The 16,468-nt window shown below is 42.0% G+C and overlaps 1 protein-coding gene across 1 annotated transcript in view; it reads right to left on the bottom strand.

The window, feature by feature from the left end:
* Positions 1-2,432: 2,432 nt before the first annotated feature.
* MIPEP (mitochondrial intermediate peptidase) overlaps positions 2,433-16,468 on the bottom strand; it is a 156,178-nt gene continuing 142,142 nt past the window's right edge. The window contains exon 17 of the mRNA XM_012649873.1: positions 2,433-2,725. Within this exon, the coding sequence (XP_012505327.1) occupies positions 2,596-2,725 (130 nt within the window). The 3' untranslated portion in view covers positions 2,433-2,595. The remainder of the gene's footprint in view (positions 2,726-16,468) is intronic.

The raw sequence follows: 16,468 nt of genomic DNA, 5'->3' as shown, positions 1-16,468 counted from the left end.
ATTTTAATTATATTTATACTTAAACTCTCAAAAAAAGTAGAATGTATCTAGGTGAAAGTCTCTTTTCACTGTTTTCTTGGTCTGGAATTCAGAATTCTCTCTTCTGTTTGCTTTTTAAAATATTGTAGTAAAATATACTTAATATAAAATTTACCATAAAGCTGACCCATTTTAAAGTGCAGAGTTCAGCGGCACGAAGGACACACACATTGTTGTGCCACCATCAAAGTTCCCTTTTAAATTGTGCATTTTTTTCTTTTCAGCTCAAAAATGTTTTCTTAAATTCATTGATTAGCATTTATTCATCAGCACCCCTACTAAGTGCTCGCCCCTGGCTCGGGCGCCAGGAACACCGGCGTACACAGGATTTATTTCCGGCGATTGCTTCTGTTCCAGCTGCCCTGGCCTCAGCTGCGGGATTCCATGATCCAGAGTGCGTGGGCCCCACTCCGCTCTCCTGCTATCGCTCACATCAGACCCGCTCACTTGCATTCCGAGAGATGTTTCTCCAGTTGGTCCTTGACAATTTCGTTCTTTTCTGCTTCCGAGAATGTTTTAAATCACTGTACTGTGGTTTTCGTTTCCCTGCATTTTTTTCTTATTCGACCCATTTTCCTTTTTAACTTGCCCTATTGTCTTTTTATTTCTGCTCATTCTTTCCTTATGGCTTTCCGCTTCATAAATACCATGTTTTCTCAAATCTCACTAAGAATACCAGAGAGGTTTTCTACAAGGTGCTTTAGTTCCTTTTAAAAACAATTTTCACAGTTATGATTTTCCAGCATCTTCCAGGTGATATTTCCCTTCTCTTTTTCTGAAGAATGTTTGTACGCAGGCTCCATATAGATTTCTTTTTTTGCTTATCTGCAACTGAAAAGGGATTGACAAAGATGCAGGGCTATGTCACTGGCGGTACACCTAAGCTGATTAAAGCACCTTTTCTGATTCACCTGGAACTGGTAGGTTGATGTTAATTTCTCCAGAATAGAGCTGGCATCGTATAGTGCAAGTTCGTCAGGATAAGATCTGTGCCTGCCTTAGCTCGGATACTGTGAATAAATAGGGCAGGACTCAGAAGCAGCTAGATTCCTCTCTGAGTACTGGCACTGGGGCCCTTCCTGTGGCCAGCACCACCTCAACCCGTGGGTTCCCCTCCTCGACTCTGCTTTGGGTACGAAGGAGATGCCACTGCCAGCCTTGCCTGACTCCCTACCCAAGGGTTTTCTGTGAGTTGCAGTTTCCAAGTGTTCATGTATAAAGAAACTCAAACAGGGCGGAGCAGGAAGAGGAGTGAAGTACAGCACTCTGCCAGGCGTGGGGGCGCGCGCCTGTAGTCCCAGCTACTAAGGAGGCAGAGGCGGGAGGATCGCTTGAGCCCAGGAGTTTGAAGCTGCAGTGAGCTATGCTCACACCACTGCACTCCACCCTGGGTGACAGAGCGAGACCCCATCTCTTAAAACAAAACGAACACCACAGCACTCTGTAAAACGAAAAGGCCCACCTCGGTGATGTGCCCGCGGCTCTGCTTTCTGGTGGATATAGATTTGGATTTCTAAGTGTGAGCAAGAGGTGGGAAAGGATGACTGGTCAGTCCCCCTTGCATCTGGGTGGACCGGCACAGGCAGGTCACCAAGGATGTCTCTCCATCTGGTCTCATCTGTTTCTGAGCTCATAGAAATTCCTCCGGATTCTGTGGGTAGCTGGAATGTGTATGCTCGTTCTGGGGTTTTTGAATCTTCCCCTTTTACTTCATCATTGGTCATTTATAGTGAAAAGCAGGAAAAGGCTGTTAGCAAATGCCTTTTTAAAATGGAAATCTATAATTAAGTTTTTGACTTTAATGGTGGGAAAAACCCATTAAATAATTTCTCCCCTGATATTAGCAAATTACAGCGCAGTGTGCAATAGCATAAAGCAGTTGGGTTTTGGATAAAAACAGACATGGTTTGAATCCCAGCTTCCTTTCTTACCAGTTGTTTGACCTGGGCACTTCACTTACTAATTGTACCTATACTTACTAATTCTACTTTCAAGCCAGAAAAGTATGAGTTCAAGTCCTCTCTATTCCAAGTCCACCTGTGCAGTGCCTAAACACTCAGAAAACACAACACAGACAATCACGAGAACTATGGAAACCACACTTGGTTTCTTGGTTGCTGTAATTGACTGAAGTGAATTTTCAAAGCCTAGTACAGTGGTCTTAAGAAATGGTAATCATCTTAAAAGAACTATATGTGGAATTTTTCTGAAGATTGCTTCAAACTGTGCCAATGATCAACAGAAGCGGGGCAAAGTTCAACCAGAGAGTGGTTAAACAAAGGAAACACCCAGACCCTACATTTAACATGTCATTGTGGAAGTGTAGTTTGTACTGGCTTACTGAGAAGATTTCCATATGTTTAAAAATTTGCCAAACAGGTGAAAAGCCAGCATAATTAAAACAAATTATTTATTCCAAGTTCCAACAGTTTAAAGTTTTTCAGAAGTTATTACAGAAGTGAACACTGAGATCAGAAGCCAGTTTTCACAGCTATAGCATTTATAACAAAGTTAATATCTACATGACCTTGATTCCAAAGATTCAGGATGTTTCCATCATTCAGAATCCATCAGGAAAGTTTCGAAGTCCAGATCCAAGTCAGAGACAAGGGCACTTACAAAGTCTTCAACAGAAGGACACTTCTGGAGCATTCCTGCAAACAAAGGAGAGATCAGCGACCACGTTCACCAGGAGACAGTAAGGAAGGACAAAGACACAAATTCAAATCTTTACACTAAGGGAACATTCTGGCTTTGTGAAATAAGAGTTTGGCTCTATGACCTGACCAGAAGGACATTTCATAAAGTCATGGGTAGAGTGAAGGCCCTGAAGCTATTTATAAGTTTAATGCACTTTCGCCATCTAATCACAGCTTAGCTTAGAGATTTATCAGGCCCAGATATACTTCCCAAGGGTTTTTACTTTTGCATATATTACTATACACTTGGAGTGATATTAGAAGACTAAATTTTTTTAGCTATCTTTGAGTAGCATGATTCAGAACTTAATAAATTTAATTACTTATCAAGTTTTACTATCAAGTTTTACCCACTTCAGAATCAACCAAGTATTAATTCTTTTACAGAAATCTTGTATCAGAATCAAGTTATTGGCTTTTCTCCAGATTTCTCTGTCCTAGAGAACTCCTAGCTTTGCAACTTACTAATTGCATAATGCAGAGATCACTTAAAATCTCTGGTATTCAAATTTCCTCACCTAACATACAAGGTTGCTACAAAGATAAAACAAGAAGATGTAGTAGAAAACAATGAGGCACTATATCTAGCATATATGGAGAATTCAGGCTGGGCACAGTGGCTCACACCTGTAATCCTAGCACTCTGGGAGGCTGCGGAGGGAGGATCACTTGAGCTCAGGAGTTTGAGACCAGCCTGAGCAAGAGCAAGATCCTATGTCTACTAAAAATAGAAAAATTAGCCAGGCATGGTGGCATGTGCTTATAGTTCCAGCTACTCAGGAGGCCGAGGCAAGAAGATCGCTTGAACCCAGGAGTTTGAGGCTGCAGGGAGCTATGATGATACATACCACTGCACTCTAGCCAGGACAACAGAGCAAGACTCTGTCTCAGGGGAAAAAGAAAAAAAAAAAGAATTCAATAAAAAGCTCAATGTATCTCCTTTCTTCACTCCAAAGAAACCAAGGACAAAGATTCAAGCAATCAACCTTATTCTTGACAGAAAATGCTAACTCAAGGGTTGAACAGGCTCTATACGCTGACATTTAATTTGAGGGGGATGGATCCTATAAAACTACTTTCAACATTAAGACATTAAAAAACTGCCAGAATCCTCTATTATTCTCTGAATCATTATTTAATGTAATTCAGTGAACACATATTGAACATTTTCTGTGTGTAAAGGTCAACTCATGGGCTTACAGAGATGGGCAGGCTAAGTTACAATACGAGGGTGAGAAGAACACTCCTGAAGGTGTGCAGAAGTGGATATCCACATGGGGGGGACTAACCTTGACCCCTACCTCATACCATACATAAAAATTAATTTGAGATGGTTACAGACCTCATTGTAAAAGCTAAAATTAAGTGTCTAAAAAAAGTCCACACAGAATATCTTTGTGACTCTGAAGTAGGCCAAGCTTCTTAGGACATAGGAAACAATAACCATAAAAGAAAAAAATGGTATGTCAGATTTCATCAAAATTAAAAACACCCACTCTTTAAAAGAAACCATTAAGGTAATGAAAAGGCAAATGACAGAGTGGGAAAAATACTCACAAAACATACATCTCACACTGGACTGGTATTTGGAATATATAAAAAACTCCTTCAACCCATCATAAAAAGATTTTAATTACAAACGGACAAAAAATTTGACCTTCACAAGGTCAGACCTTTCACAGAAGAAGATATCCAAATAAATAACACAACTAATAGGCATTGAGAAAATACTCAACATCATTAGTCATCAGGGAAATGAGAACTCAACCCACAACGAGATACTGCAATACACCCACCAGGACAGCTAAAATTAAAAAGGTTAACAACATCACATGTTGACAAGGCTGTGGGCAACCTATATTGTCATACATCTGCGGTGAAGGTTAAAATGATATAACCACTTTCGAAAACAGTCTAGCAATTTCTATAAAACTAAACATAAACTTGCCCTATATGTAACCCAGCTATTTCACTCCTAGGTATTTACTCAAGAGAAATGAAAGCATATGTCAACCAAAAAAGGACCTGCACAACCCCATACTGGAAACAACATGAGTTTCCATTAATAGGATATGGGTGTGATATGTTCATATAATGCAATATTATTCAGCAACAAAAAGGAATAAACTACTCAGACATGCAACATGGATGAATCTCAAAAACACTACACTGAAAGAAGGAATCCTTGCATGAAGGAGAACATATCATTTGATTTCGTTTATATGAAGTTCAAAAATGGGCCAAACTAATCTATGGTAAAAAAAAAAAATCAGAACCATGGTTGCTTTTGGGAATGGATATTGAAATCGACTGAGAAGGGGCATGAGGGAACTCTGTGGTGTGATGGTGTGTTCTGCATCTGGACACTGATTTGAGTTACAAAAGTATGTGCATGCAATAAAACTTATCAAATGGTACATTTAAGATACTGTATAAGAATTTTACCTAAAAAAAGTAAACAAAGATTGAACTCTAGTTAATGCAATACGTGCAAAACTATGTAGGGGTAGAACGTACTGATGCCTGCTACAAACTTTGAAATGCATAAAAATATATGATAGATTGATGAGCGGATAGAGGGACAGATGTAAATATAGTAAAATGTTATTATAGAATCAAAATGGCAAGTGTATTAGTGTTCACCATACTATTCATTCAACTTTTCTGAATGGTTGAAAATTTTCAACATAAAAAATTGGAAGAGGTAAACAGTGGATGTTAATAGCATATAAAGAGCAGCCAGTGGAGAAAAGAGACCGATGAATTCCAATGGAGAGATTCAGGTTTTGTGGAGAAGGGATCTGAGCAGAAACTTCAAAGATGGGGAGGATTTAGGACCAAATTAGAGCCTTTTAGGTGAGGGGACACCACAAGAAAGGCACAGAAGTGGGAAAATGCACAATGTGTACCGACCACAAAGTGTCTGGTGGGGCAGAGGAAGGCTAGGGGGCACTCTGGGAGAGGAACAGTACTATACGGCCCTGAGGCTCTGAACCACAGTGACCAGCAGAGCAGAGAGCTGGACCCCAGGGGGACGCTCCACGTGCAGACGGCCAGGCTTCCACTGGCAGTAAGAACACAGAGCTCAGGGACAGGTCTGGGACTAGAGACGTGGATCTGGCTGTCCCCACAGGGCAGAGCATACGATGTGTGAAACACAGCAAGTAATGTTCTATATGGCGGACGTGAAAATAGCAGGTGCAAATGCATACTCGAAAGCCACTAACTAGACCCGGTATAGCTGAGAACAGTAAAACACTGTAATATTTTCAACTGCAGACCAAAGTATTTTCATCTTCTTTCAAGTTCAAATTCTAATAGCTCCATCTTAGGAAATATCTGAGAAATAAGGGCCAGTTACTGGAAGAGAAGTTCACTGCTATGCTCTCACTTGCTCAACTCAAGTTCAAGACACAATTTTCTTTTTTACAGTAAAATAATCCCTATGGATGAATGCAGGCCTCACCTCTGGTCCAGCTGTGTAACTAATGATAGAAATGTTGGGTCTCTCATCATTAAAGTAGCACAGCTTATACTGTACCTTCTGGAAGAAGGTTATTACTTAAGTAGATTCAATCTCATTATAAATCAGGTTTCATGTATTTCTTACGTGCCAGTTTCTTGATGCAAAGAACATTTGTAGGGAAAGTATTTAAACATGGCTTTCAATCAAATGTGCTAACCTATCACACCATTTTCTTCCTTTTAATATTTGAAACATTTCTATAATTATATGACTGGTCGTTTGTAATTAAATGACTGGAGCTGTCGGAAGGTAAAACCATTTATTCAGAGCCAACCTCTTCAGGTAAGTGTGGCCATCCTGTTCCTTTGAAGTGGTTCACTTCAGCTCAACAAACTGCCAAAATAAGCATGACCTTGTGATCTCCTTCCGGGCAGACAGGCCTAACTAGTACCTGTCCTTCTCCAATTTCCCACCTTAAACGATTCCTGCCCTCTCAGAGAATGCCGACTGTGGCAACCAGAGAAAAATATATACACTTTTCTAATAAAATATGGTTACAGCTAAATGGTTTGGTGATTTTGTTTGTAATGTGATTTCTAAAGATGCAAGTTCAAAAAGGAGGAAATGAGGAATAAAGAACAGTTCCTAGTCAAGAATACTCTGGGTACGTCGTTGTGGCGTCCTTGCTCCTATTAGATTGAAATGCTTTGCGAGTGTTGACACGACCTAAGCCCTACACGGAGAATTAAAGGAAAACTCAATGTTCCACAAAGAAGAAGACTTGAAGTTGGCTTTTATATATTGCTATAGTCAAAAAATTCCAGGAAAGCTTTGATTTTTTTTCCTTAAACTGACAAAGATGTCCCCTTTGCCTTCAAGTCTTAATTTTAAAGGGGTGATGATTAGACTTGCACTTTCTTAGGTGCCCCTGGGAACCAGGTTGGAGCTGTTAACTCCGAAGTGGGTGGAGCTGCAAACACATTTCACTGTGGAAATCACCCACATTAGGGGGAAATAGAGGGATCTTGCCAAAAGGACTCAAACAAATATTAATGAAAACAACTATTAATGAAAAGAGACATGCGCTGCACATATTAGTCCACGGAAGGAAAGCAGGCAGTGGAGTTTCACCTACTTGTCCTGCTGAGAGGGACAGATTGTATATAATAAGTAGTTAAAGAATGCTGATTTAATTTATGCTTCTCCTCATTTTACCTGAGAGGCAAATGGGCTAATAAAAGATGGTACAAGCCAGAACATTTTCATTCTGACTGCTCTGTTCAAACTAGCATGTTTCATAACCTTGAAGTAGTAGGGTAATTATTCTAGGGCTGACTGAAATAAATTATGATATCAAAAAGATTCCAAGACTGACTCTTGAAGCGGTAACAGTTTCCAAACTGCACTGTGCGCTCTTCTCCCTAGCGACTGTTGGCATCGAGCCGGAACTAAAGTGAGGACAGAGACATGGTGCAGGAGGACGTGGCCCACAGCAGACCGCTGGTCTAGGCAGGGCTCATGGGGACACTGCCACCCACACATGCACAACGTGGTGACAGCTACCCTGGCGCACTGACTGTGTGCCACGCACTGTGCGGGGAGTACTGACCCATTAGCTCCTCAAAACACACCTGTGAGGGACCTATCTTTACAAATAAGAAAGCAGAGGCAAAGAGAGGTCATGAAACTCTTAGAGCTGTTTTTGTTGCTGTTTGTTTTTTTGGACATTGACAGTCTGGTTCCAGAGGCCATGCTCTGAAAGCACCATGATATATTGCCACATGCCCTGAAATTCTGTTAAGTAATATATATGCTATAAAAGACCATACTTAAATATCAGCATCCTTGATATGATGAAACCTAAATATGTGGAGAAATCCTGAGGTCTCATTGCTTCCTGATGCCATGGCCATGTGTACCCAACTTGCTAGTGGTGCCTCACTGCCTTGGAGACAGGGCCAAAGGGTCTCGTTTCTTGGGTGATTCAATTTCTGGCCTGAAGAGTACAACACGAGCAGTCACACTACATGACTATCAAACTGAAAGGAGAGGACAGAGAATGCTGGCTTTGGCTGGCAGGGCAGTAGGCTGATACTGCCAACAGTGGCTTTGCCCAGCTCTGACGGGACACTAGTGTGACCAGAACAGGCACTTATGTCACGACCAAAAGCCTCTTCCTCCTAGGACACAGTGCTTTCGATGCTTGGTTGCTGCTGGAGTTCACGTCTTGTGATACTGGAAGAAAAGGTGCCCAAGAGTTTTGTGCTTAAGGACGTTTTCTGGGTAGTCTCCAGGTATTTGTGGTAACCCCTTGCAAACTCGTAACTATGCATATTTCTAAGTTTTCACCAAGAAAAAATTCTGTCAGCTCCAGGATGAGTTCGATATGTATTCAAAGCTGCAAGTTCATGCCCTATTATTCTGTAATATATAGTAAGTATAAAGTCTTACCAGACCTTCAGTTAAAAATCAACGTACTCATGGCCTAAACTCTTTACCCCCCTGAATGTCTCTTTGGATGTACGACTAATGTAATTACTTGAAAACATGACCGAGAGCAACCAGGTGCCAGCTGGATCTGCCTCCGAGCCAGCCTCGTGAAGATGGAATCGTGTTCTGGCTCCCTTTCCGAGCGCCTGCGGTGGAATGGTTTGTGTGTCATTTAATTTCATGAATATAGGGGATTACCAGGGCAATTAAAAAACATTAGAATTATTTCAAGCCTTGGAAGAGAAGTAGAATAGTTATATGTCCTCTCTGAGTCAGTTTCATATACTGTTTGACACCAACCGAGAGTGTAATAAAATAAAACTATGGCTGATCCTGATCAAAGTTTAAAGAAAGACAAATGAATGAATGAGGTAACTATTAGTGGAACTTCTGTAAGGGTTTTCCATTCATTCACTTGTTCATTCATCCTCTCCACTTGTGCCTGAGTGCCTAATGTGAATTTAAGGCAGGCAAAAAAACAAAAAAATCACTTTTTATTAGGAAAACATTATATATAAAAATTATTGAGACTGTATCTTATAAAAATTATGATCTATTGGGTCTAAAAGTGTAGACCAAGATCACTGGTGTTACCCGGGATCACGGGTGTTACTGTTAGAAATGCAAATTCTTGACCCCCATCCCAGACCTGAATCGGACTCCGGGGGTGGGTCCCGAGCTTCATCGAACCTGCCTGCTGATTGTCGCAGCTCACGCACGAGAGCCGCTGCTCAGACGGACCCGCACAAACTTATTAAACCTGAAAATGAGATGCAGTTCTTTCAACTGGCAACTAAAACTTGAAAAATACTGAGCAAGAAAGATGCATCTGATTTTCTACTTAAATAAACTAAAAAATTTGGTTCTCTGCTGAAATAGAGAACACAGTTGTATCATACAAAATTAGAATTTGTTTGGGACACTGTTCAAAGTTATGATAAGAGCAAGGACACAGCTGGCTGGAAAAGCACATGAAATGATCCAGTGGATTTGGCACAAAAATGGCCTGAAGACCTGTGGGGAGAGGGAGGCGGCCAGAAAGGGCCTGGGTACAAGCGTGGGGCTGTACGGAGGCTGTGGCTCTGGGCTCGCTTGGGGAGTCTCCCAGAGGGAAGGCACCCTTTGAAGGTTAGAGCAGTATTTTTATTTAAAAAATGAAAAAGCAGGGTATATTTTCATGACTAGAAACGCCCTAGAAAACAGTGCTCTGTGTTGATTGATTATTGACTCTTTTATGAGGAAAGCCCAGAAACGTATCTAAGCAGCTTCTTCCATGCAGCAATCCGGACTTTCTGCGCTGAGAACGATAATCAAACCTCAGTCAAGCAGGAGCTCAGAGGGTGCCCAGGAGGAGCTGCCTCTGCAGGGAAAACACCAGAAGTCAGCATGGGCACTGGCAGTCTGTGGGAAGGTGGTCAATTCTGCTACAGTAGGGTCTTCGTAGGGTGATTCTTAGCAGAAAGGCGGATGGGACTGCTTAGGGCTCGACTCCCCGCAGACTGGGGCCTTGCCTTTAGGGTTCTGACAGGAGCGCCTCTGCCTGAGCACCAAGCTCCCTGCAATGCAACGGCAAGCAGGGACATGACCATGCCTCATTCCACTTCAGACTGAAAGTATGCACATGCATTCATCAAAAGTAAGGTTTGCTAAGGACTCGTGTGCCCAGGACGGTGTGCTGGAGACAGCAGGCACACAGGGATGAGTGAGACACAATTTCTGTTCTCAGGAAGTTCATGAGTTGGGGAGAAAACTATGGAAATATATAATTGGTCACGTAAAACAAAGGTGTGTGTGAGGTACAGCAAGGGTGTTGGGGGCACGATGGGTGCAGCCTGAGAAGGGGCATTTGAGGGGCAGAGAGAGAGTCTAGGAGGCAGAGCTGCGTAGAGCTGGTCAGCACATAGACTGGAGGCTGGGTGACAATCAGGAACAAGGACAGGCCAGATAGGGCCACAGAGAAGAGGCCTGATGGCTGTAGCTTGTTTTTGCCACCCAGCCCCCATTTCCCTTCTGGTTAGAGGAAAGGTTTTGCTTTAGAGCAGCGGTCCTCAAATAAAGGCGATTTTGTCACTCATGAGACATTTTCATTTTTACATTAAGGAGTGCTACTAGTGCTATGCCTCTAGAACCATCCCACCAAGCACAGGATAGGCCCCCACAACAGAAACTTATCTGGTCCCCACGTGTCACCGGTTTTCAGGTGGAGGCATCCTGCAGTGGGCCAGCGAATGCAGCCTGATGGACTCTCCATCAGCGTGTCCTATTGGCTGTCACCTCGCCCAGCGAGGGCAGCCAGATGTGTCTTCTAGGAAGTGGAGTCTTGGGCAGAATGAGAAAAGGTTTTCAGACCACTGGAACTGACCCATCCTGGCACCAGCACCCTGAAGAACATACCAGTTCCCTCTGCCTGGACCCCCTGAGCTGCTCTTCCCAGGCCGGGTTCTGACTTCTCCCTTTTGACTCTGTGGCCTTCTCCATATTGTTCCAAGAAAATTCCTTTTCTGCTTTGGTAAGCCAGAGTTGGTTCTATTTCTTTTAAGAGGATTCTCAGTTGATAAAAAAAGAAATCAGTTCACAAGTTATTAAAAGGGATTTAATGATGTCTAGGGAACACTGATGTTTTTGTTCGATCAAGGACCAGCTTTGTGGACCCAGGGTTTTCATTAGAAGCAGGGTTTTTTGTTTCTTTTTTTTTTCATTTAAATGACTCTTGTCTTTCCTCTGATTCAGTAAGTCCAGGTGATACACAAGCAAGCTTTAATGCCAGATTTCTCCTCCTCAAGTTCACTGCGGAAGCAGGGGCTATTCTTGGCCAAAGCGGGGAGAACAGTGACTCACTGCCATGGAGCCTGGTCAGGGTGTGGCAGGAGGTGTGAGGGGGACAGGAAGAGGCAGAGGACTGCCCTGATAGTCTGTGGGTCCTCCTGAAACTGGCTCTTTCCTTGTGGAGTCGGGAAAGGAAACACCCTTGCTTGTGGGTTTCAAGGGTGCAAGAGAGGTTCGTGGACTGGGTGTCCAAGGCTGCCAGGAGACAGGAGGGCTGAGTGCTCTGCATCTAGGGGCCAGGTGAATGCAGCCCTGAACCAGGAGTGACTGGCATCTAGAGGCCAAGATGGCTGGGACAAACAGCTCATCAAAGCCAAAAGCTGATGACAGCCTTGCATTTCAGCCACAGCATTGGACTTAGTTTAATTAATTAAGTTCCATCAGCCAGCTTTATATTTAAGGCCAACAGTATCACTTATTTAGGAGACAGTCTGGTCAAACAAGAAGAGCCTCAGGCTCTTGAAAGGAAATGTCCTGGGGGACCCCTTACTAGGACAACAGCCGCAGGCTTTGAAAGCCAGCAGAGTAACTCCCCTGTGGTTTCATGAACAGCCTTGGGGGCACGAACATTATCTGGTTCTGCAATAAGTTCTATTAATATAACTTAAATTTCAATCTAATCTCCTCTTCTGACTATATGAAAGCTTTCCTTTGGAGGGAGCTAAGAAGGAACAGAGAGAAAAAATAAATTCTTCCTTTTCTAAATAAACCTTAGGTGGCTCTAAAGAAAGCAACACATCCTGATTGCTAGCGAAAGGGTTTGGTAAGCGATTACCCTGGGTTAACTAACTGATTAAGGGACTTCAGAACAGTCACGTAACTTCCTAAGCTTGGTTTCTGCTAGAAGCAATCTGAGTAAACGTAAAATGTTAGAGTTTAGCATAATGTTTGTAGTCCACAAAATTGGCATAATGTCATCTACTTTGCTAGATTGTTATAAGGATTAAATAAGATAGAGCGTTTAACACACAGAAATGCTCAGTAACTGGCAATAACAACAATCAGACCCAGACGTTTATGAAAACCTACTTCCCAGTTCAAGAGTTGAAGGCTGAGGTTGCTTATTATTTCTGCACAAGTTGCAGTCCAAAACATCAGTCTATGGTTAAGTATTTAGGACACTATCATAAAACTCACAATCATAAGCTAAAAGCTAATTATCCAGCTCACGTACCACTGCTCAGTTTACTTTTTTCTTCTTTTGCCATCTGCTTTTTTATTAGATAACTGTTTATCTCCTAAAGGAAACAAAAAGATGTAACTAAAATCGATCCATTTTTCTACCTGCTAGGAGCTGTGACAGCAGGGTTGTCACTGGGATGATGGGGAAGCTGGGAAAATGGGCAGTGGTGACAGCTGCCCAACATGTGAGTGCGTGACGCTGTGAATGCCTCAGAACTGCACACTTAAAAATGCAGTAAACCGTATGGCACATGTGGTATTGACTGCAATTTTAAAAAAAGACGAGATCAAAAGTACTATGACAGAACCTTTGATTTGCCCAGATGTGCAGCTGTCTGTGCTACTCTGTCCTCAGTCACTAAACATAACAAGAACTTGGATGTACCTGCACATGGGAGTGAGTGAGCAGGAGGCCTGAGTATTCCCAGCACCACCACCAATTCTAAAATCCACCGTAATAGTTCATGGCTATATTTTCTGCTGAAATAATTATATGTGCCAAACTCAGCTTAGACTGATTGAGAGTTACAGCTACAAAGGCTGGCCTGGCAGTTTGAACAATCTTGAGTGAATTTTATGAGATCAGAATCCTCATTCCAGATCTGTCTCTCCCAAGCCTAGGGCGACTGTGTGGTTCACCTTCTCCCCTTTGAAGTTCTTCTCTGCTACAAGGCTGTGGTTACCCACACCCTTTTCTAAAGGTGGATTCCCACTATCTACAATCAGTTCTTGGTAAAATCAGACCATCTGCCAGAAAGTGAAATTCCTCTCTTCCTTTGAACTGGAAAAAACTCCATTGCTGCCTAGGCTGGGTTAGCATCTGTCGCGTTGACCTCTGAGGCTGTGTCTCTGTAGAATTACTGCATGGACTGAAGTGGAGCCGCCTCTGAACTTGTGCGAGACAGGAGTTTCCAGCAAGGACGGCCCCACATATTTGCTCTGTTTACACATTATTTTAATTTCATCGTCAGATTTAGTAATTCCATTTACATTTATGGGTTACAGAACATTTTGCCTTTTGAAGCTCAATGTCTTCCTTAAACAAACACACCCACACATTAAACATGCACACACCCTCTTAAAAAATCAGTGCATTTACAAAAGGGAGGCCTTAGCCTTGAGAACGCAGGTGCTCTCTTCTAGTTCTTTCTTCCAAAAAGCTCTCAGCTATTTCAGAGGCTACGCTGGGTAAATATCTGAACAAGCCAAAGATTAGGGATTCTATTTACTTGGCTCTTATTGCGGGCTGCCATTTACCTCTATTACTGAAACTATGTCGTAATCCTACAGCCACTAAATTCTAACTCTGATTCCAGGATGTGCTTTCCTCCTTTATTCCTGTTACGCCGTGGAAGAAAGGAAGGTTTCTGCCAATGAATGTGTTCTAAAAGTTCCAAATTTTGCTCTGCATTCATGCGTTCATGCATTCACATTCAACAAATCTTGTTTTGCTATAAAATCATTTTACTGCATGTAAGGCAATGGACACGTTATCAATTCTAGGCAACATATGCCACCTTTCAGATTTGTCCTCATGGCATCTCACCCTGGGAACTCAACAATATCTTCCTTGAGTATCAGTGGTATTCCTGACAAGGCAATTCAGTTGCCAAAAATTATAAAAGAGTAAGGGGAAAAATACAGTGGAATGAATATGCATGTACATATTTCCAAAGAAAAAGCTTCCTGGTATAACCTGAAAAAGAAGTTTAAGGAATTACCAGCCCACACAAGGTGAGTCAGAGTGCCCACGTCTGAATCCTTGTCCCACCACTTGCTCCTGTATGATCTTGGGCGTGTGGTTACTTACCCCTGCCACAACTTAGAGAATTAAATGAGATTATATATGCAACGTGCATAGCACTTGGCACATCAAAAACGCTCAACACATGCTTTTAGCTGTAGTTATTGTTATTGCTCTCATTATTGTTGTTATTGCTACTAGAGTAACTATGTTGGATATTAACTGGTAAAACTAATTTCTGCTACTTTTATATTTCTAGAGTTGAATGGACAGGAGAGAGTTACAATGTAAATATTACTTATCTCTGGAAAATCAGTATATAAGGCTACTAGGCATTTTAATAAAATCCCTATCCTAACGTGAAATGCATGTGCATGAAAAGGAAGACAAAAATAAGCCTAGTGTTGAAATCCCAATTATTTTGAATGTACGACTTAGGATTTTAAGAATTCTTTTTAAAGCTCAGTTTTGTTTACACTGTTTGAAGGGAAAATATAAGTGGAGGCTGGCCTTCCTCCTGACTCTACAGCTCAATCAAACCAAACACACATTCAGTACTGTAATGTCCTACCCGACACACTCTAACTTACGTGATGGGTTAGAAAAAGAACTCGATAATGCTATTCAAATATTTGCGGCGTGCAAACTCTGAGATTAAACAGGGATTATTCTATAAAAAACTTTAATGTAAAGATGAACTATTAAACATAAAAGAAAATCAGGCTTAGGTATGATAATTCCTTAATCTAATTTTGTCATTAATAAAGTTATATAATAGTGAAAAGGAAAAAGTTTCTTTTAGAGATAGTTGAATAGATTCAAATAAACAGTCAAAGATATCTGGTAAATGATCTTTCAGGAAATGATCCAGTTAAACCACGAGAAATGTTCCTGTCCCTATGTACTCTGGCAACATTTCAAACAAGAGTTGGTTAGCAGATGTCAATTTCAATTCTTCAACTAAAATCTCCTGCATATCTCTATGATTATTACTGTTGTTTAACCTCTTATTGGTGTCCCTGTTAAACGTGAATCCGTCAGTGTATCTCCAACATCAGTCCTGCCTGAGGTGCCCAAGACCCCGCATTTCCTCAGCCCTTGAAGCTCAGAGCTTCAGGGTGTCAAGCAGGAAAACTAAGAATCTAGACCAGAGCTTGGGGGAAATGACATCTGCTTTTCTGACCTGTTTTTAGCCCACTGCCGACAGCACACGTTTGTAACCACATGTTAAAACGCCATCTGTAACGACCATCTTTGAAGAACATTTTACAATGTTTCCATTAAGCAATCAAAGCACTGAAAGAATATCTGCATTCCTTTTAGAAGGTAGCATATGTTAAAAATGGAATAGTTACATATTTTTTGGAATGCATCTACCATAAGATATTTACCTGGGAGAAAACCAAAGCTCCCCGACCTCAAATAAAGTCACACTCTGGATACATTATCTCAAATGGCTACACAAATGCAACAAAGACTCATTAAATGTATACAGCAAGTAGATAATGACAGCTTACCATTTTAACAGAAAGCTATCAAACAAGTGCTACCCACCAAAAGTAACCAGCAACAAAAAAGGAGTTTAAGAAGACAACAGCAATCAAGAGTCCGTGGCTCAGCGCGGGTTCGCACGAGGAGCCGAGGGCCAGCGGCGGCACAGGGCACTGCAAGGGCCCTGAAGGCCCCACAGCTCGGCCCATCCTGACTGTGCGGGCTGGTGGCTCTGCAGGGAAGCGCAAGTCACTCAACTCCTCGGCCCTTCATTTCCCCATGTGGCGAATGGAGATAACTTGACCCACGAAATTAGCGTTAGGTGGACTAAACACGCTGTCCTTGTCTGTGTCGGGTGCGCTTTCATTCTGTCATTGTCCCTTGGCCTTTCCTACAGGAGAGTCTCCTTCCCACGTGCTGTTCAAAACAGAGGACTATTTGCAATGATTTAGGCAGGAATTCTGATGCTCAGGGCTTAGAAAAAGGTGCTCGGCTCTGACCAGTAAGAACCTAAATGGGAGCGGACAGTGA

This window comes from Propithecus coquereli, unplaced genomic scaffold, assembly GCF_000956105.1.
Source record: "Propithecus coquereli isolate 6110/MARCELLA unplaced genomic scaffold, Pcoq_1.0 Scaffold306, whole genome shotgun sequence".
NCBI lineage: Eukaryota > Metazoa > Chordata > Mammalia > Primates > Indriidae > Propithecus > Propithecus coquereli.
This window is presented reverse-complemented; position numbering and strand designations above follow the sequence as displayed.